The sequence below is a fragment of the Sphaeramia orbicularis genome, chromosome 11, assembly GCF_902148855.1.
Source record: "Sphaeramia orbicularis chromosome 11, fSphaOr1.1, whole genome shotgun sequence".
NCBI classification, from domain to species: Eukaryota; Metazoa; Chordata; class Actinopteri; order Kurtiformes; family Apogonidae; genus Sphaeramia; species Sphaeramia orbicularis.
The window spans coordinates 19,555,806-19,576,780 of NC_043967.1; the positions used below are offsets into that span (position 1 = coordinate 19,555,806).

At 38.8% G+C, this 20,975-nt stretch overlaps 1 protein-coding gene across 3 annotated transcripts; it reads right to left on the reverse strand.

Moving 5' to 3' along the window:
* Nucleotides 1–612: 612 nt before the first annotated feature.
* On the reverse strand, nucleotides 613–18,697 carry anln (anillin, actin binding protein). Of its 3 annotated transcripts, none has more exons than XM_030147355.1 (24): nucleotides 18,539–18,697; nucleotides 16,320–16,461; nucleotides 15,683–16,117; nucleotides 14,524–14,834; nucleotides 13,837–14,143; nucleotides 13,507–13,709; nucleotides 13,326–13,433; nucleotides 13,077–13,197; nucleotides 11,901–12,217; nucleotides 11,609–11,745; nucleotides 10,474–10,615; nucleotides 10,245–10,380; nucleotides 8,990–9,181; nucleotides 8,667–8,793; nucleotides 7,280–7,328; nucleotides 6,738–6,791; nucleotides 6,387–6,419; nucleotides 6,239–6,257; nucleotides 4,565–4,677; nucleotides 3,902–3,955; nucleotides 3,547–3,633; nucleotides 3,356–3,463; nucleotides 2,002–2,174; nucleotides 613–1,899 (listed from the first exon to the last, which is right to left on the reverse strand). In XM_030147355.1, exons 1-24 carry the CDS (start codon nucleotides 18,554–18,556, stop codon nucleotides 1,785–1,787), a joined length of 3,501 nt encoding a protein of 1,166 aa, XP_030003215.1. In that variant the 5' UTR covers nucleotides 18,557–18,697; the 3' UTR covers nucleotides 613–1,784. The 3 variants fall into 3 exon arrangements, with proteins under 3 accessions (XP_030003215.1, XP_030003214.1, XP_030003216.1); XM_030147354.1 differs by having other exon boundaries at nucleotides 11,901–12,220; XM_030147356.1 differs by lacking the exon at nucleotides 3,902–3,955 and having other exon boundaries at nucleotides 11,901–12,220.
* Nucleotides 18,698–20,975: the final 2,278 nt, after the last annotated feature.

The window sequence follows — 20,975 nt, forward strand, 5'->3', positions numbered from 1 at the left end:
GGATTATCTCAGCAAAGAAGTGTTCACTAACACAAATTTAGACAGATTTGTGAACAATATTTGAGAGAAATAAACCTTGTGTGTACACAGAGAAAGTTTTAGATCTTTGAGGTCAGCTCATGAAAAATGGGAGCAAAAACAAAAGTGGTGCGTTTATATTTTTGTTCAGTGTAGTTGTGTTTCCTCTTGTGTCAACAGGTGGATTAAGGCACTATTGACACAGAACACATGTTTCAGTATCATCCTTCTTGTAGCCAAAATAATTCCAAATAACTGACGTTGCTTTTCTTTTTGGTACCAAGTCTTTGTTTTTGGTGATTTTCTCTTGTTCGTTGCTCATTTTTCAATGACATCACCAGTGACTCACTCCAAACTGATTAAGAACAATTGTGATTGGTGGATCTCTGTGTGCAGTGTGTCAGGTACCCTTTAAATTAGATGAGAACACGTCGGGTTCATTTGCCTCCTACATTGCAGGACCTGTGATGTGATATATTGCACACACATACATCGCAATGATGATGCTCAAACAATACATTGTGCAACTCTACACCAGTCCCCACTTGTATTTCATATGAAGAGAAAAAATAAAATGGACAGGACCATCGTTGGGTTAAAGCAGGCATTTATTTTAGTCTCAGTGTTTCACAAATACCTGACGTACTGTGCCAAATGTATGTAAATGTTGATGTAGAAACAACACATACATCAATATATCTTAGAGTTTTGTAAATTTGTCTTTATCTTAACAAGTTCAAAGAGCTTTGTCATTCATCTCAAGTGAAAACATATTTCCGGGCATCACTGTTAAGCTGGTTACACACTCGCAGCTGGTGATCATGAGGCCTTCAATGCAAAATATATATGAATATCAGAAAAAACTTGTTACATTTTAAAAAACAATCGGCCTCTTGTATAAATAAACCTTCTAAACCAACTTCCTGTTTCTCCTGCATTTTCCTTGACTTATTTACAGTTCAATCCTTTTTCACTTCACATCAGCACTCACTGGTGATTTGCTGGAACCTTTTATCTACAGTGCTTAGATGAGCATTTGTCTGGAGGAAGTACCACAAATATGCTCAAAACTGATCTGACATACATTTAATTCCATCTTCTCTGTCAAACTCAACATGGACTGTGTGTTAGACCTTATCCCTGGATAGCCAAACTATAATTTTCAACATTGAAAAAGTCAAACAAACAATAAACATTGACAATTGAATAAAGTATCAAAAAGCTGAGCATGGCATAAAGAAAAGTCATGTGAGAGTCCTGCCTTAAGCTATAACAGCTAATATATAAAATAAAAACTGAAAAAAAAAAAACAAAAAAAAACCCCAGAAAAAATCAAATGTGTTGTGCCATCTTGTGAAAAAAAAATGTAACTGTTGTGATTCAGATTTTATCACATTTTCTACACTTTAGCTTTTATTCATTTAAAGCCATGCATTATGTGACAAACACGCTTAAATTCAGAATTTACATAAAAATGGTGGCACCTAAACAACACCTAACATTATTACCATCAAACCTGCACAGAAATGTATAAAACAAAAGGCTTTGAATGGATGGTGATGTGTGTCCAGGCCTGCAAATAATACTGAAATGTTTCAACTCTATGGCTTTATTTACTTTTCCTCACATCTATAAGTGATGTGAGTGATTATTTACCTCCTGTAAAATATCCATAAGAAAAAAAAAAAAAATTAAACAACTCTCATTCTTTATTGCACTTAGTAATTGCATGTGTTGCTAATATAGACAGTGACAGTGCAGTGATTTTACAGCGGCTGGTAGCAGGCATCTGGTTGCCACATCCTCAGATCCATTAGAATCTGGTTCAGTTTCTTCATCCACAAATTCCTCTCGTCCTTAGTGTCGGCACTCAGCCAGTTTCTGTGTGGAAGGGGAAAAAATACAAAAACAGGTCATGGTTTGACATGTCCAGGTTTATGAGGACATGGTTTTAACAGACACGTTAACAGCAGGGGTACTTACTTGGTGACACACATGGTGTTCTTGCACTGACTGACCAGTGTCTCTTTGTCGTCCTCCCTCTGTGGTCTGACTGTGATGAGCTCGAAGGTGTTCGGTCGGGCACAAAACTCTCTGTTGGCCGGTTCCACCTTCCTACTGGTGCAGTTGGCCAAGTTCAGGCGACCGATGGGATTCTGACAAAACAAGTGTGACAACCATCAGTGTTCACATTAATAGGATTAACTAGATTTGTTATAAGGCTTTTCCTAAAATATTGTGATTTATGGAATCCTTTATTTTTTCTTCTACAGTTTTATCAACCCTGATGTGCTCGACTGTTTCCAAAGTCGTTTCTCTGTTTGTTTCTAACACTCAACTTCCTGGTCCCTCACCGAATCAAACTGTAATGTAATGTAGGTAATACAGAAAAAGGTTCTGTCACTTTAAGAGACACCTGCGCAAGGTATTCTGGGATGCGCTGTTAGATATGCATGTCACTGTTTAAGGAAGTATCTGCGCTATGCACGGTGGGCAAATCACCACCTTTACCAGGTTTAAGTACTTACCAATACCTACAGAAATATGTGTAATAGAATATTGTAGTTTTTTTAGTTTGAGTTACAGCCTGTTGAACAGAAAAACTGTAGCTCCATAACCACTTGACCTGACCCAAATGTCACGTGAGCATGTGCAAATGTTATACAGAAATCATCAAATGACTATAATAAAAGTGCAACATAAGTCGCTTTTCCATTGACCCTTAAATTATGCAAATATGTGCACAAAAATTTACCTAATGGAAAAATGACAATTTCACCAAAAGTCTCATTTTTCAATTAAAAGTTTTTGCTCTGGCAAGAGGTGGTTTTTCAGGTGTAGCCCAAATGGTATATCATGCAAAACTGCAATGGAAAGACCTTTTTTCGCAACTAGAGTCAGGTGAATTAAAAAACCGGATGTTGACGGACGTTACAACAAGTGAAGAAGAAGAAGAAGAAACATGTTGCGGTATGTGTGGATGACCCAAAAAACCCAATCATTTTTTAATTTAGTACGAGATAGAGGGGTTATATATAATAATAATGAATATATCTGTAAATCAACACCATATTTACGTTTGGCGCCATGTTTATGGAATGACTTCTCATGTCATTTCACGATAATAAATAAACAAATCATCCCATTTGTGATGTAATGGAAAAAACAGACATTACGCACTTCTGTTTTTTCGACATTTAATAAATATCGGTAAAGTTTTGCACAGATGTCCAATGGAAAAGCGACTATAGACTGGATTTCAGCAAAATCAAACCAAATGCTATCCATTGCAGTTACTCCTATTAGCCCTTTAAGTTGATCGTAAATCAATATTCACCTTCCGCTTTTCATCATCGGGATACGTCCAGTAGGAGATGCAGTATCCTGACAGAACACACCACCTCCGATGCCAGGCTCCAAATCCACTCACGTCTTCAAACATTGTCTGATATGGGGAAAATGAAATGGAAAATGAAGCTACCACACACTGCAACATACTGGTCATTTGATGTAATGTCAGAGACTCACCAGGAAGCCCCTCTCCTCCACCTTGGATCCAACCTCACACTTCATCTTGAGGTAAATGTGGCCCTCCAGAGGGCATAAGAACGGCACCTGGAAAAACACAGATATTCATGGGAATCTGATCATGTCAAACAGGTTCAATGTATTAAATGTGATTAAACTGAAGGGTTAAACTGTAAAGCACACTGAAAGCAGCATGAACTTCAGACTTGTGACCAAATTAAGGTAAAATGTTAGTGAGAAGAGCCCTAATGATAGCAGAGACTGAGTCCCCTAACAGTGTCTCCTGTATCCCCACAGAGAAAAAAAAAAAAAACAACCCATATTAGAGCAAACAGACAATAGCGCAGGCAGTAACCTTGTGGAGAAACATGCCACTGAGTAGCTCGCTTTCACTTCCTTCATATTTGATCTAAAAGAAAGATAACGAATGAATAAATGCAGGAGTATCAGCCATGCCACCAGCCATACATGAGCCCCTTTTCAGACATAGCCCAGACCAGACCCATCCTCATGCTTTAGTCATTCTGAAATACGGACAAATAAACAACCGGGTTTATTTTTCCTTTCTATTAATTACTAACACAGAGCAAATGAAAACATAAAAGATTTTCAGCAGCTTTGGTTGTTGTTCAGACTTTGAAAACAATAACAACACTCAGATAAATAGAAGGGAGCACAGCTGCAGGATTAGTCTATATTTAGACCAGTGACTATTCATAGGTGATTTGATAGAAGAAAAATCTATGGAGGTGGAGTGGCATCGCAAAAGCAGGAAAACATTATGTTAAAGTTACGATCATACTATGCACAGCTTTTATGAAGAATAACCATACATACAGTTGCAGAATTAACAAAATGGGGTGCATGTCTGAAAGGGGCAATACAGAATACAAGCTATTGTGGCAGAAAATAAACCAAAACATGCACATGAAATCAGACAGGATGAATGAAGCAAAGCCTTTAACAGAACTAGAAGTGTGAATATGAGAAAAAGGTGAATTTTAATCAGCTTCAGTACCTTCCCCAACTGAAACTTGTTTTTCCCAATGGATGAGAGGGAGAGTTTGTGTGATCCAACCAGGACGAAGTTACTGGTGCGAACAGCGTTGGGGCCTCCAGGACTGGCCACGACTGCACACAAACATTGAAGTCACTGTACTTTAGTGTATATGAACATTTAAGGATCAGTCTGACTGTTTTCAGGGTTCCTACAAGTTCAATTTAAGACCTTTTTAAGACTACTTATAACAAAATTTAATGCCCATTTCGTGGCTTTACTGGCAAAAAAAAAAAAAAAAAAAAAATTGTGACTCCTAGAATTCAGGAAAATGTCTTGATTTACTCCAAAGCCTGGATTCCCACTGTTCTGAGTCATTTCTCACCGGGGGCTGCAAAGTTAGCAATAATTGGTTCCTAATATCAATATAAATTTTCGGGTTGGAACAGGTGGAACTGAATAGACTAGAGATGTAACGATTTCCGGTATAATGATAAGCCGCAGTAAAACTCCCGATGGTTACCATTATCATTTAAATTCTAATTATCATTAAAACTGTGTTCGATTACTGCACTTTGAAAACTCCGAGTGATGCTGCTTATTTCCTGGAGAAGCAGCAGCGTTCCAGGTGCACATGCGCAGTTTGCAATATTTGGCCTGCAAATACATGGTTGAAGGCAGCCTCAAGGACAGCGCTTCAGAAATCCAGGGATAACTGGCTCCCGCACAGACCCAGTCCAAGTGCTCCTACATCTCTCTCATTATGAATGATTGGATATGGAAAATGGTCAAACAAACTCAAGTATGGCCTGTCCAACTACTTTTTTTCCCCACTCAAAAAACCACCCAGGAGTCAATAGAATTGATAAAGAATTGGACTGGTAAGCAGAATCAACAATGGCATTGATATTGATAAAGTCCTATCAATAACCACCCTTTGTGCAGTTATCTCTTATGTCAATAAGGTGCCATCTTTAATGCACATTGGTATGTCTGATGTTTACATGTTAATATTTCAATATTTCTGCCAACAGAGAGTACATTGTGTGTGTTATTTTATTTGGATTTTTCTCCCAAAATACAACTTGGTCAAATTATTTTAGTGTGTTTAAACACTTTTTGAACATTTTGAACATATTTCAACAATACCACAATAATAATAACCGAGCTAATTTTGGTCACAATAATTGTGATATGAAATTTTCATATCGTTACATCTCTAGAATAGACCAACGTTACTTTCTTTATAACTTGGATTTAACAGACACGTTTAAACACAATACAGCCAACAAGTTTATGGCAACATAACTTAGGACCTAACATATAAAATTTAACACCTTTTAAAGACTTTAAGGTATTAAATGCAGATCTAGAAATTCAAGACTATTAAGACTTTGAGACCCTACAGGAACCCTGATTTAACACATCAAAGTTTGTTTACTTGTCATAAGGACACCATGTGGAAACAGATATCACTAATACATATTTAAACAGAAAGGCTGAAAGTGAGGTTAATGTCTGGGATAAGAAAACTGTACAAGACCCAGTACAGTATTAATGGAATTATACAACCCAGTGTGGGGCTGTAATTTGCAAACGTTTGTTACCAATTCATCAGTAGACTGTTTTGACATCTGGTCACTTTATGTGTGTGATGCATTTATAATATTCAGATCTTTCTGAAAATGTACATACCTGGTGTTTGTCCACTTTTCTGCAAGACAATGTAAAAAAACACAAAACACATTTGAGAAGCAAATCAAGGACATAAATGTGATGGTACCATGAAATTCTGACTAAAACATTCTAAACAGAAAAAAACGCAGGAAAAAGAATTACTTACTGTAATTGCAAGGAATCTCTTTGGAGTGATAGCCTAAACAGATGAGAATGAACCATTATATTTTAACCATGGAACATTCTATTCAAACACTCTACTGAACAAAACACCCTGAGATGTGTCAAAAAACAGTTGCAGTGACAGTATTCTTTTAAGTCTGCACCCCCCTCCTTAGTGCACACCCACCAACATTTGAGGGACTGGATTAAAACAGTTCATACCGACATACACAAGTCATGGGCCTCATGAACCTGTCTCCAGATAGTCTGGATGCACATAGTTTATAAGCATTAAAGCAAATTCTGGGAATTAATAACCTTGGTTTGTCCATGTGACAAAAAAGTGGAGCTTTACCTTTGTTTTGTTGAGTTTCTTCTTCTTGTCATTGCAGATATCACGCTTCTGCACCTGAAGGCATCATGAGTCAGTAATGTTAGACATCAGAAGAATACTGAAAATATTCATGTACCAGTTATTAGAAATGGTTTATAGATGCTAAAATGTCAAAAAAGAATGAGACACAGACATAATAATGATATACTGAAAGAAAAATGGGAGAAAGCTTTAGTTCTTATTGCAAAAAGATAGTTAACTCTTGAGTTATGTTAGCTATAAAAGTAGGAAAAAAGTTTTGGAATGTGCAGTATTACAGCTGAAGAATAACCTTTTTTCTTTAAATAGTTGAAACAATCAATCAAATATTTTGGTCACCTAAAGAAAATGCAAGACCTTCAGTACGAAGCTCTAAACAATGTCCTAAATTTGTTCACTTATGTGTTTGACAATTTGGAAGCCAAGAGGAAACAGATTAGTGGACTATCATTATTTTCCATTTTCTCTCCTGGTTGATACTTCTCCTGATTAATTCAGCGTGTTTGAATCATCTACACACTTACCAGACAATACACCTCAATATCAATTTCAAAATCACTGGTGACATCAGATCTGAAAATGAAAAGAAAAGCATTTGTTATAAAAGAGTGTTTCTATACCAGGGGTGTCCAAACCTGGTCCTCGAGGGCCAGTATCCTGCATGTTTTAGATATTTCCCTCTTCCATCACACCTGGAAGTCATTACATCGTTATAAGGCTTCTGCAGAGCATAACGATGAGCTGATCATTAATTGAGCCAGGTGTGCTGGAAGAGGGAAATATCTAAAACATGCAGGATATCGGCCCTCGAGGACCGGGTTTGGACACCCCTGTTCAATACTATTGGATTAAAAAACACACTTTTTCAAAAGTACAACCACACTTCAGGTTGCTCTTTAATAAAGTAATAAATCACAATGAATTAAACAACACTACAGATCAAATAGTGTTGTAGTACTCGAGATTGGTCTTGAGACCGCTTTTTTAATGTCTTGGTCTCATCTCGGGTGTATTTTTACTCTGTCTTGTCTCGGTCTCTGACTGTGTGGACACGGAATTTTAAGATGAGATTGGTCCAGATCACCGCTGTTAAGTTTTTTGCTCTCGCCACTGATTAGAGTGGAAAGGGATCAATTTCAAAGCAACCAGGTATCGGTTGCTTGATTTGTTTCCCATGGTTCCCCAGCAACGGCTGCATACAAACACACCACACGAGTGACAACACGCCCCCCACTCCCCCCTTCATGCATGCATGCAGTGAGTGAAGGAAGACCAGGAGAAGGTGTTTACATGTCAGATGTCCTGTCAAATGCATGCACATGCTCAGTGACATCTGCAAACTCGTTAAAGTTTGGTTTCCAAAACCACAAAGAATACATCTGTAAATCAACATGCAAAACCAAACTGAGCCAAAACTATGACAAAAGTAAGGCATATATATTCATGGGTTTGTTTTGAATGGTGAAGACGTTTGAGTGTTTTGTCATTGCATTTTATTCAGGCTTGGTATGTTGTCATCATTTTAATGCTGTAATTCTGTGAATGAAACAGCTGCTGTTCAGTTGATGGATGCTGGATTTTTGACACAGAAAAATAAACTAAGAATTGAGATTTCCTGCATTGTGGTGCTTTGAAAAAAGTGCAGAGACTGTTTGTCACCATTACTGTTGCTGTAACTCAATCTTAAAATAGAGAATTCTTACTTTGCTCACTCTTCTAATAATTTTTCATTGTATGTACTGTCTTGGTCTTGTCTCGGTCTTGACCTGCCTTGGTCTTGACCCTTAAAAGTCTTGGTTTGGTCTTGGTTTCAGAAATGTCTTGGTCTCAGATGGTGCGGTCTTGACTACAATACTAATATCAAAACACCTCAAGTTACAAATGTTCTTTGGGTGGCGCTGTTGGACTCACATGGTGAACCTGGTCGGGTAGGTGAGTGTGTCTCCACTGAGGCCACGGTGTGTGCTGGCCAGTGGGGTGGCCACAGTATTCTCTGCTCCAGCCCGAATCATGATGAAGAATGAGTGTTTGGTTGCCTCTGAAAATGGAGGCAAAAACTATTGTTATCACTTACTGTAAAATGCAAACATTCTGGTTAATTTCAGAACAATATATATTGCAACCATGACGAAGGAGTCAGAATAAATATGGCTATTGAACTTCATGCAACAAAAAAAGTATCAAAAGCAGCTAATTAAAGAACAGCCAGATATGGTTAGATGCGTTGATCCTACCTGGCTTGTTGGCAGTAGAGCAAACAAAGTCTGCCTTGAGTGGCAGACGTAATTCCTGCAGTGTGATGGAGCCTCTGGAAGCAGAGATGCCCATTTGCTCTGGAGCTGTAGGGGCTTTTTTCTGTCCCGATGGACCGGCCGGGTCTCCTTTCAGACGGTCCAGCTCAGCCCTCAGCGCCTCCCTCCTCTCCGCTAACAAGGATAACATTTTAAAGTGAACAGGATTTTCCATATCAGACTTATATTAACTCTTATATAGCCTCCAGGAAGCAGCTCCAACACATTAGTTAGTAGTAAATCTGTCTGTTCTGATTGTAATTGTGCAGTGTCTGAGTATATATCATGTCTTTCTTCGTACTCATGTATGAGGGGGGGCTGAAAAGTTCATAGCCTGACTAAGAAGGAGTTATTGCACAGCAATGAAACTTGGCATACATTAAATTCAACCTTTCAAGATACTAACTGCATGGTTTCCTTCCAGATAAACCCACATTAGATAAATAATTTAGGACTTTGAAAAGTAGTACTAAAGACATTTCATGAAAATGCTTGCTTTTCACCCCTCCCTCGTTCTCCCTCTCCCTCTTGAATTCCTCTTCCCAGTTTTGCACAGTTGATTAAGCTGGAGCATCATCCCCTATAGCACCCATGTCAACATGAATGTCCTTGGGGGCTAACCCCTTCTTCTGCAGGCATTTGATAAGACCACGGTGCCACGGATGGTTCACAAAATGTCTGGTACTACTTTTCAAAGTCCTAAATTATTTATCCAGTGTGGGTTTATTTGGAAGGAAACCATGCAATTAGTATCAGGAGAGGATGAATTTAATGTATGCCAAGTTTCATTGTTGTGGAATAACTCCTTCTTAGTCAGGCTATGAACTTTTCAGCCCCCCCCTCGTATTTCTGATACAATAACCCTTAACTTTAATATGAGCTTTTAAAAATGTCTACATGATAAGCAAATTAAATCTATGAAAATACCTGATTTTCACAGAAAAAAGGATGTATAATATCATAATAAGTAGTGATAAGTTGCTTAGGAAAGGTTAACCAGACAGAAAAACTCATTTGGGACCTGCCACAAAAGTAGCACTGGATCTTTATGGGTTAAACACAATAAAAGACAATAACGATCTCTGAATAAAGATACATCACAGCTGGAAGAACTCAGAAACAAACCTACAAAACAGGAAAACCAGTGGTATCAAAGTACAACAATAGTCAGAAATACCATCTAATTTGCCTGACTTACTTGCCACCAGCAGCAGCCTCTCTGCCTCAGCTTCCACCTGTGACCCTTTGCCGTGTTCTTCATCTGTACAGCAGTTGAGTGCCTGGCTGGCCTGGTGGATCACTGTCTGCTGCAGGTTCATCTCATTGGTCAAAATCTACATAGAGAGACAAAACATTTCTGATACTTTACAGCTTCGTATGTGGATTCCTGGTGTCAAGTGAATAGAAATTTAGACATAATTGCGAACCTTCATTTTCTGTTTGATGCTGAAGAGACTGGAGCCTCTGGGTTCTTCTGCTCTGTGGGCCACGTCCTCTTTTCTCACAATCACCTGCTTCACACTGGGCCTCTCGGTCTCCTTCACCCTGGTGGACCTGTAGGCGTCGATGCTAGCACACAAAACAGGTACAGCACTTTAAAAATCAAGATCTAATGACACAAAAAGGACAGATAACTAAAAGGGGTCATGTTTTGCTAAACCCACTTTTATTAGTCTTTGGTACACTTATTTGTGTATTTGGGGACCCTCAAAGTTAAAAAAAAGTTTGAATTTGAACCCTCCAGGTGCTGCAAAGCTATCTTTATACTCATTTTGGCAAAAATTAAGTGGATTTCTAAAACCTTTTTAATTCCTGCTTAATTTGTAACGTCTATAACTAATTACGTCACAACATTTGTACATATAAGGTCAAGACTTCCGCCGAACATTTCTCCGAGTATGGCATAATTGTTTGTCAGCAGCGGTTGTAGTCCATACTGAAAATTATAATTAAAAAAAAAAAAAAAAAAAAAAAAAAAAAGGACTATGCATTTTAAAACATTTCCCTGTGGTCTACATAAACTGTAAATGCTATGCTTGGGTCTGAATTCTTCATTAAGTCAACTCCACAGGTCCATCTGCAACCCTATTTCTGAGTAATGACACCAGAAAGGTTGTTTTGAGCACTGGCCCTTTAAATGCAAATGAGCCACTTCACACTCCACCCCCCTCCAGGTTGTTGTCTGTGCTGCTCTGTCCCGTTCAACCAACAACTGAACATTTTAGGTAATCAGCTCCAAGTTTGGACATATTTTCAGTACGGACTACAACCGCTGCAGCTGGCAAACAATTATGTCGTACTCGGAGAAATTTTCGTCTGAAGCCTTGACCTTATATGTGCAAATGTCGTGGCGTAACTAGTTATAGATGTAACAAATCAAGCAGGAATTAAAACAGGTTGTAGAAATCCACTCAATTTTTGCCAAAAGCTTTGCAGCACCTGGAGGGTTCAAATTCAAACTTTTTAAACTATTAGGGTCCAAATATACAAATAAATGTACCAAAGACTAATAAAAGTGGGTTTAGCAAAATATGACCCCTATAAATACAAGACTGAACTTACCTATAAGGTAATTTATGGTCCTCGTCTAAGGTGTCCAAACTGTCTGAGGAGGCCGTCCGTGGCATATTTGTTTTCTGATAACTGCTAGGTTTCTCATGAGTGTTCTTCACAATGAATGAGCTGGCTGGAGTTGATGTCTGCAAAAAAAGATAACTTATTATTTTAAGATGTTTATGGAAGCATGTGCCTGATTCATGAATGACTGGCCTGCAGGAAAAAAGAATCAGAAGCTGCAGCATTAAAACTGAAATGTCTGTATGAACTACTGCTGAGTGTCCAGTCAGTAGTTTACCATCATTCTCCTCTCTGGGCTCTTCACCACAGCAGCCACAGTCTCTGCCAGTGGAGTGAGAAGGGACATGGAAGAGATATTCAAAGCATCTTCCTCCTCGTCTTCATCTTCCTCATCATTCTGGTCTTCACTTTCTTCCAGGACACCATCGAACAGCTCATTGATGACTGCAGAGTTGATGGACTGGTCCACGTTCATCTCCACTTCTTTGACCTCCTCCTTTTCTGAGGTTTCATCAGATGCTTTCTCCTCTGTGACCTTCTGTGACCTCAGAGGGCTGGATGTTGAGGCTGGGGGGGAGATCACCAACCCGGAACCTGCTATTAACATAACCTGTTAGAAACCATTCTCATCTACCCACCTATGAATAAATGAACAAATAAAAAAACAGACAGAACTGCATTTGTTAGCACATACTCAGCATGTATTAAAACACAGATTGTAATTAGTTTAGAATGGGTTACAGATCCTTACATTAAATGAGTGATATTTTGCTTTTTAAAAATTGAATTATGCATTTTAAAACATTTCCCTGTGGTCTACATAAACTGTAAATGCTATGCTTGGGTCTGAATTTTTCATTAATTCAACTCCACAGGTCCATCTTCAACAATATTTCTGAGTAATGACACCAGAAAAGTCATTGTTGTGAAGCACTTTGTGCTACATGTAACATGTATGAAAAGTGCTATAGAAATAAAGTTTGATTGATTGATTTTGAGCACTGGCCCTTTAAATGCAAATGAGCCACTTCACGAGCCACCCCCTCCAGGTTGTTGTCTGTGCTGCTCTGTCCCATTCAACCAACAACTGAACATTTTAGGTAATCGGCTTAAAGTTTGGACATATTTTCAGTATGGACTACAACTGCTGCTGCTGACAAACAATTATGTCGTACTTGGAGAAATGTTCATCGGAAGTCTTGACCTTATATGTGCAAATGTCATGATGTAAAGAGTTATAGACGTAACAAATTAACCAGGAATCAAAACGGGTTGTAGAAATCCACTTAATTTTTACTGGAATGAATATAAAGATAGCTTTGCAGCAACTGGAGGGTTCAAATTCAAACTTTTTGAACTATTAGGGTCCCCAAATACACAAATAAATGTACCAAAGACTAATAAAAGCGGGTTTAGCAAAATATGACCCCTTTATGGAAAAATCACAGAGTACCTGGAGGAATACACTTGGTGGGGGTCTTGGCTGTCTCCATTGAGGGGGCAGTGGGTTCACCATATGACCGATAAGGGGCTGCTTCATTCTCCACAGGTTTATTAATTGGTTTAGATGGTTCCTGGAAAAAAAGAAAGCACTATGTTAAATATAAGTCCACATATTCACTTGACAGCTGTGTTAATTTCACGAATCACTATCACCATCTTTATCATTAATCATGCAGTTTTGATAAAATTGTTAGCCAACCTTGGCATCTGTGATTGTCTTCGCCTCTGCTTCACTGTCTTTGTTTTTCCACATGTTGTTCCCCTTCTGGAAACGACTGCGAATCTGAGCCAGCTCAGACTCACGCTCCTGAAATAACAGTGAATGGTGTTATCATCACATTAAAACAGGTTATACTGCAGTGCAGGCACCGTGGACTCACCAGCTTCTGTCTTTGGGTGAGATCAGCGGTGGTTGTCTTTGCATCCTGAGCAGCTCGGAGCTTCTCCTGTACCAGTCTAGTGTTTGGGGTGACTGATGGAGTTACAGTGGGAGTCTTGGCTTGGACAGTGCCCCCTGCTGGGGAACTCAGGTTTGTACGCTCCTGGCATCTCTCCCCAAAGCGCTCCAGGAAAGACTTTACACCTGTTGAAAGTAAAACCAAAAGGTTTTGGCATGTTTACACAGACAACTACAAGGAGAAAAAAAAAAAAAAAAAAAAAACACAGATGATGTATCATTCTATATTAAAAAGGACTGCAACCTGACGTACCAGGGGCTCCAGGAGTTGCCTTTTCCTGGTGGCTGGAAGAGGGAGTAACTACAGGCTTGGCACGGATTTCTGGCTTTTGAGGACTGGAGGTCAGTCCCAGACCTTTGGAAAGGACCTGATTCTTCAGGGGGCTTTGAGAAACTGGTTTTGAGAGTGCTTTCTGTGGACTGGACGTATAAGACTGTTCCTGGTTAGAGCTCTTCTGGGGACTTCCTATTGTCTGAAGTGATGGAGTGACGGCAGGTACATCAGACTTCTGAGGGCTGGGGGGAATCACTTGACTAGCCTTTACTGGAGAGTTCACCGACTGTAAAAAATAAAAGGGAAAAAACAACAAACATTAATCAAATGTTTTATCTATAAATCGTGTTTAAATAATAATAGGTTGAGGCGTCCTGGTAGTGTATAACTGTGTTCAGACCCCCCCCCCCCCAAAAAAAAAAAAACATGTCATATCCTAAAAATATGACATTTTTACACCTTTGGCAATTCATTGAAATGGGTATGTCCTTTTAGGGCTCTTATAGTAGCTCTTGAGGTGGTGGTGGAGTACCTTACATATTGTATATAGTTAATATAAAAAGATTTAACAGCTCCACAATGAACCACATCCACCAAAGGGGGATTTTAAAGAGGAAAATTGTGTTGGACAGAAATATGCAATTTACATTAAGTAAATTGACCTACCTGATTAGAGCTGGTTGTGGCTTTGACCACTACATGGTCAGCAGGTTTGGTGCTAGCAGCCACACTGACATCTCTACTGGCAAACTTGGAAACAGAGGCTGCAGGAGGTTTGTTTTGCGGATTCTCTTTGGGAATGTTAGCATGGCTCATGTCATCCTCCCATGATCCAATGGTGGCTGCGAGGTTGGCCAGTCTGCCTTTCCTCCCGAGTGGAGTTCCCGAAGACACGGAGGGGGCAGGCGCTGATGGGACATCAGCTTGTCTCCTCAACACAGACAGGGGAGTGCAGTCTGGAGTTGCATCAGAGGGGCCTTGAAAGGTAAGGATACAGTTAGCATTCTTTAGGTAGCCTTTGTCTCCTCAAGGTTCGACTACTGTAATGCCCTTCTCCATGGGATCCCCAAAAAACAGCTGCAAAAACTTCAGTCCATTCAAAACAGTGCTGCCAGAATTCTCAAACGGACCCATAAACAAGAACATATGACTCCCATTCTTCATAACCTCTACTGGCGACCAATCCCCTTCATCACCTTCAAGTGCCTCCATAATAACACCCCCAACTACCTCAAGGACCTCCTCACCCCTCACAACCAAACCCCCCCCAAACTAAACTTCGGACCATGGGTTCCCCGGCCTTCTCCTCTGCTGCCCCCCATATCTGGAACTCCCTCCTGGACCACCTAAGAGCTCCTCAGTCACTGGACTCCTTCAAAAAGGGGCTAAAAACATTCCTGTTTAGACAGGCTTTTTATGGACCACCTTGATGCTCTGTTTTATTCACCTAGTCTTTTATTCCTGATACAGTATTTTTATTCTTTTATTGGACTGTCTTTTCTCTGTAACACTTTAAGATTCTGCTGAATGAAAAATGTTTTATAAATGCAATTTATTATTATTATTATTAGAGACAAGTTTCACAGAATTTCACAACCAAGATGAAATGCTGTACAAAAACTGCATTAGTGTCTTAGTGCCTCTTTAACACACACAACTTCCATGGCCAAATGCGTTACAAGTTGAAATTAAAAAGTAGATATTTAGTCAGACAGCCAGTGTATTGTAAAGTACTGCAAAAGGAAGTAACCGGATACGTTCCCCTATCGACAGTTCAGCCCAACATAGATTTTGTTGCCGACTTTAAATAAAGAAATTTACTTACCATCCCAGCACTTTCTCTGGTTTGCTAGCCTCTGTAGACGTGACCTCATGCCAGTCTCAGATGGAGCACAATCTTGCACCTTGTCCTCCTTGCTACTCTGCAACACTGAACTGACAGACACCATCTCCACTTCTCTGCTGCTCATGGGTTCAGCAGCAGTGGTCCAAGACTTCTTCTCAGGCTCTGGCTCTACACATTTTGGCTGCTCTAGCTGAGGCTGGACCACAGGTTGGGTTGTGGTCTTCTCTAGGGAGGGGGTAGATCTAATGCTGGCAGGGATCACTGGGGGTTTCTTGTCTGTGAGAGGATCCTGGAGGACAGGGGTCACAGCCCGTGGCACCAGTGGCTCCTTGTTCTCCTCACCAGCTGCAGGCTGGATGTTTTCCTCTGAACACTTGCGCTTGGAAGGAGATGGCTTGGATGACGTCTGTGGAACTGAACAGAGGTGGAGGGATGAAGAAATCAGAGCTGCAACTTCCTGCATAATTTAAACAGTTTTTTTAATCTAAATGGTACAGGAAATAAGGGAGTGTGGATGGAAACATTTGAGTCAATTAACATCTTGTGCTGGTGAACTGTAAGAAATAAAACAAAAACACACATATAGACATAAGCTTTATTTAAAGTGGGTTCATACCTTTATCAGTGACTGGCTCAGTGATCACACTGTTGGTGTCTGTCAGTGGCCTTTTCACCATTTGTCTGTTTGCTGCATTTGGTCTCTCTGCAATTTTCTTCTGTAGGTTTTCTCTGCGAGCCCTCGTCCGTTGCAGCAATTTCTGGTTCAATAAGGCCAGAGTTATCGTTACTAACTCAGCAGATGTTTTATTTGTATATATGAACTAATGTACTGATTCAATTAAAGTTGACAATTCCCAACATTTTACAATAGAGGTGTACAAAGAAACCATAGCAGTTAAGACTATTATACATACATTTATGCACATCAGTCTGTTTTGTACTGCCAATGGATGAAGTCATGAATCAATAAAGCAGTGCAGGTTTTTACAGCTCACTTCTGAGAATATTTACCATCTGCTTTTATACTTCATCTCCAGAAGAACATGGACTCCTTGGTAACTTATAGTTGCTCACAAATCTTTGGCTTCCCAAGGGTAATTAAATGTTTGCAGTATATTTTTAGCAAGCCTTACTCAAACCAAAGAAATGTTTGTAATTATCAGGGCCTATTTTCAGTGACAGTTTAAGCTACATCTGGTGCTCCAGTGAGTGTTTCCTGTGGCAAGATGGTAAGTTGGACAACATGGGATGGAGCAATGAAAAAAAGTTTTCAAACTGTTCATAAGATCTATTCATCATTGTGTTTGATGCATGATTTGAACGCAAAAATCAGCTTAATCTGATATTAAATGCTAAGTATATTCATTTGGCCAAAAGCTGTCCATGACTTGACATGGACTTTATATATGATTAATGTTTACAATTATTTAATATACTCATACATAATTGCTAAAGTTATCTATGGAGTATTTGATTGTGGAAATCCAAGAGTCAGTATCCCTACAGTAGTTTTGACCTCAGTTGTTGAAATGAGTTAAGTGGAATGCTTGTTTGGACAATTCTGTTAAAATCAAGACAGAGTTGGGACTACAGGGTGCTTTTAAACATCTACAAAACAACTCTTTTTGGACCGAGGCAACATTTCGGTTGTTCTAACACATTCTACAAGCAAACTTGTTTAGTGAGGAGACCAGTAAAAAGATACAACTACTAATTTTGTCATTTCAGCAAGATGGTGCCAACTAAAAAACAAACAAAAAAAATCCTGAACTTCAACTGCACTACAGTAACCTCTTAATGAAAACTGCAGATTTCAGTAAGTGCAGAGTATCTTCAAAAGCAAAAGGGAGCCAGGACAATCCCAAATGAACTAGTTTAACAAGTTTTAACTGCTGGAGAAAACACACAAAACAGTCCTTGTCCAGTATAGATAAAAAGGCCTCTATCTGTTTGCCCTTTTTCCTCTTCCTCCCTTTTCTTTTTTTGACACGCCTGTCACACCATCTGATTTACTGTGCTGTACGTTAACTGTGCAAGCCCCAGCGCATTCCTGCAGCTGGGCTGTTTCTCCGGGCAGTGTGGAAAACCTCAAATCACATTTAACAACATTCCCCAGTCATGAGCCACTCCTGCCTGGAGTTCCTGGATTTCAACCGTTTGAATTTTACTGGCTGTGTGACTTTAGGACCAGACCAGATATTAACCAATCATAGTTTCAGCATCTACATGAGTGTATATAGCAACAAACAGAAATTCAAACAAAAGGGTCAAATGTTGGACATTTTCCAAGACTGACACATACCACTGCCTTAAAAGGAGAAGTACTCACTTAGGTTGCATTTCGTTATGCAGAGTGTGGTGTATTTTTGGGTGAGAAGGAAGGAACTACATTGAAACACACAGCATTACTCACATTTTCAAGGAAGTGGCCAGTAATAGTAATATGTATAATCTACTTTATTAAAAAGTAGTATCTAATCACACGTTTGAAAACGATGTTTCATGACATTGGTACTCAGATTACAAGCTAGATATTAATTTATCTCAGAATCGTAGTAATTTTGTGATTGCTGGAGAATGACAAGACAAAGACAAACACGTGATATGTTTTCATTGGTCTAATTTCAATGTACAACTACAATTTCCAATATCTTAACGTTATTATCTTACAATGTAAGGGTGTACATAAACAGTGGTCACGAGAAAAGACAAACCAGTTTTCATCAAATGAATAAAAGCAGAAAATGACACACGTTATATTAGCATTAGCAGGAGAGGCACACAGCTACTTTGAACGAACCTCACATTAGCTAACAAGTTAGCTTACTGACTCACCTCCGTAAATGGATCCATTCCGGATGATTTATACCTCTTCGAGTAATATTTCAGGAGTTTGATATTTAATAAGCTAGTACACTACAGTGTGTACACAAACAGGACGCGTTGGTAGGAGCTCAGCGGCTCTCAGCTTTCTCTTCTGTCCACTTCTACTACAACTACAAAACAACTGTTCAAATTTGAATTTCAGCGGTGCGTTACTGCGCAGACTCCAACAGATCCCAAGAACCAATCAGAGACAAGGAGCCGGGCTTTAAACCCGCTCAGCCAATCACAGTCTGCGTACATGGAAATAACGCGTAACTTTATGGAAGGGCAGACACCACCCCAATACAGACAGTACATATAATCAGTGATAGTTTACTATTCACTCTTGTATGCAAATGAATGTAACCAACGGTTATGATGTACATAGATGTTCATTATCAACATCTGCAATAATGGCACAGGTGAGAATAATCTGTGTTATATGATGCAGACTAAATTCTCTTCCCCATCAGAGAGGTAAACAAGAGGATAGTGTAAACTCCATACAAAAAGTAGAAAGTGTAAACACAGAAGCACAAGGTAATACAAATAAATCTTTAAAATAAATAATTAAATTAATAAAATAAAACACACTAATTATAAGCATAATTTTGGAATATAAACCAAGATGATACAAAAAGACAACAGCCGAATGTCTTGACATCACAGTCAAAATTTTTACATTAGATGAGATATTACCTTATTGATCTCGATGTAGGGCAAATTGCAGTGTTTTACAAAAGCAAAATACAGAAAACAAAAGGCAGAAAACAAACAGAATATATAAAAGCGAAAGGCAAAAATGTATTAAATATATTTTATTAAATTCCTTTTTTGTATACATACATATTATTTACATATTTCCAAGGTGGTTCAACATGATGTTGATGTTTATATGATATGGGGGGAATAGAGTGTGAACTATTGTATAGTCTGATGGCTGTGGAAAGGACTGATTGCTCCTTCTTTCACTGGGGGTGCAGTGTTGAAGGAGCAGCTCAGGGCCTCCACAGTCACAATCGCTATATTATTTCACACAAACATGACAGCTGCGTCCTTTTATATGCATAAAAAGTCAGGTGCAAATAACAGAAAAAATTATCATTATTTCCATATGATGTAGTGCTTTACGTCCAGGGTGTACCCCGCCTTTGCCTATAATTAGCTGGGATAAGCTCCAGCAGTCCCTGCGATCCTAGTGAGGATAAAGCGGGTTCAGAAGATGAATGAATGTATTACTTCTGTTTTTTGGTTATGGCTGATTATATTTCATTATGATTCATGATGATTTTGCACCATGGTTGAATATTTCACAATAAGGTTTTTATATTTAAGTTATGCCGTATCTGATATTTTTGAGTGTTAAAAAATTCATTAAAATTTTACGGCAATAAATAGTTCTCAGTTCTGTATTTAAAGTGTATGTGCAAATTAAATGTTTATTAGAGTCATACTACAGTGGTAGCATAAGGCTAACATAATAGATAATATCATTGTCTGTTGCAGTTATTTGGATAATATTTAAGCGTCTCAAATTCATCACATCATCAATCATTCATCAGTCATCACAAATTTGAATATTTTGACAATAACTTGATTTTGAGAATCAGTAATCTGGCAAATACATTTACATATGATATGATATGACGCCCTGCGATGAACTGGCGACTTGTCCAGGGTATACCCCACCTTCGCTCCTATGTAGCTGGGATAGGCTCCAAGTGACCCCTGTGACCCCAGTGAGGGTAAAGCGGGTTCAGAAAATGAATGATATGATATGACTCTTGCAGTCACAAACAGTTCAGTTGTTCAACATTTATATGTCTCTTGATAATCTCAAAGCATCATCATATAAACTACTTGTTTGTGCTCACCTGCTTTACTATAGTTTGTCCACAAGTGCGCAGTATAGAGTTAAGCACAATGTGCACTGAACAGAAACCTCTTTACCCCATCTGTACATCCTCTACATTTGTATCAGAGAGTATCTGTTTGTGCATCCAATATGTGGTATTTACCTATAAATATCTTCATTATCAGTCACTTGGTAAATGATAAATGTGTTTAAATGAGTTATCATGTGTAATATTTCGATTAACACATGAGATGGACACATTACATAGACATCTATCAGCATAACATAATTTTCCACACATTCTATAGTTAGCTCAAAAGGGATGGATGCATGTGATCATACCTAGTCACCGTTATCAAGAGATGCTGTATAGCGGTGTAGCCTCAGTTGTTATAAACCTGATACCCATATCAGCAAATAAACTAATTTGAACATCAGTATATTCATTTTTCATTTCTACTCCAGAAAAACACTAAGCTGCACAAATCACTTGTTGAAAGCCTCTTGACTTGACACACCAGTGGCTTCATATAGAGAAAGAATTAAGACATC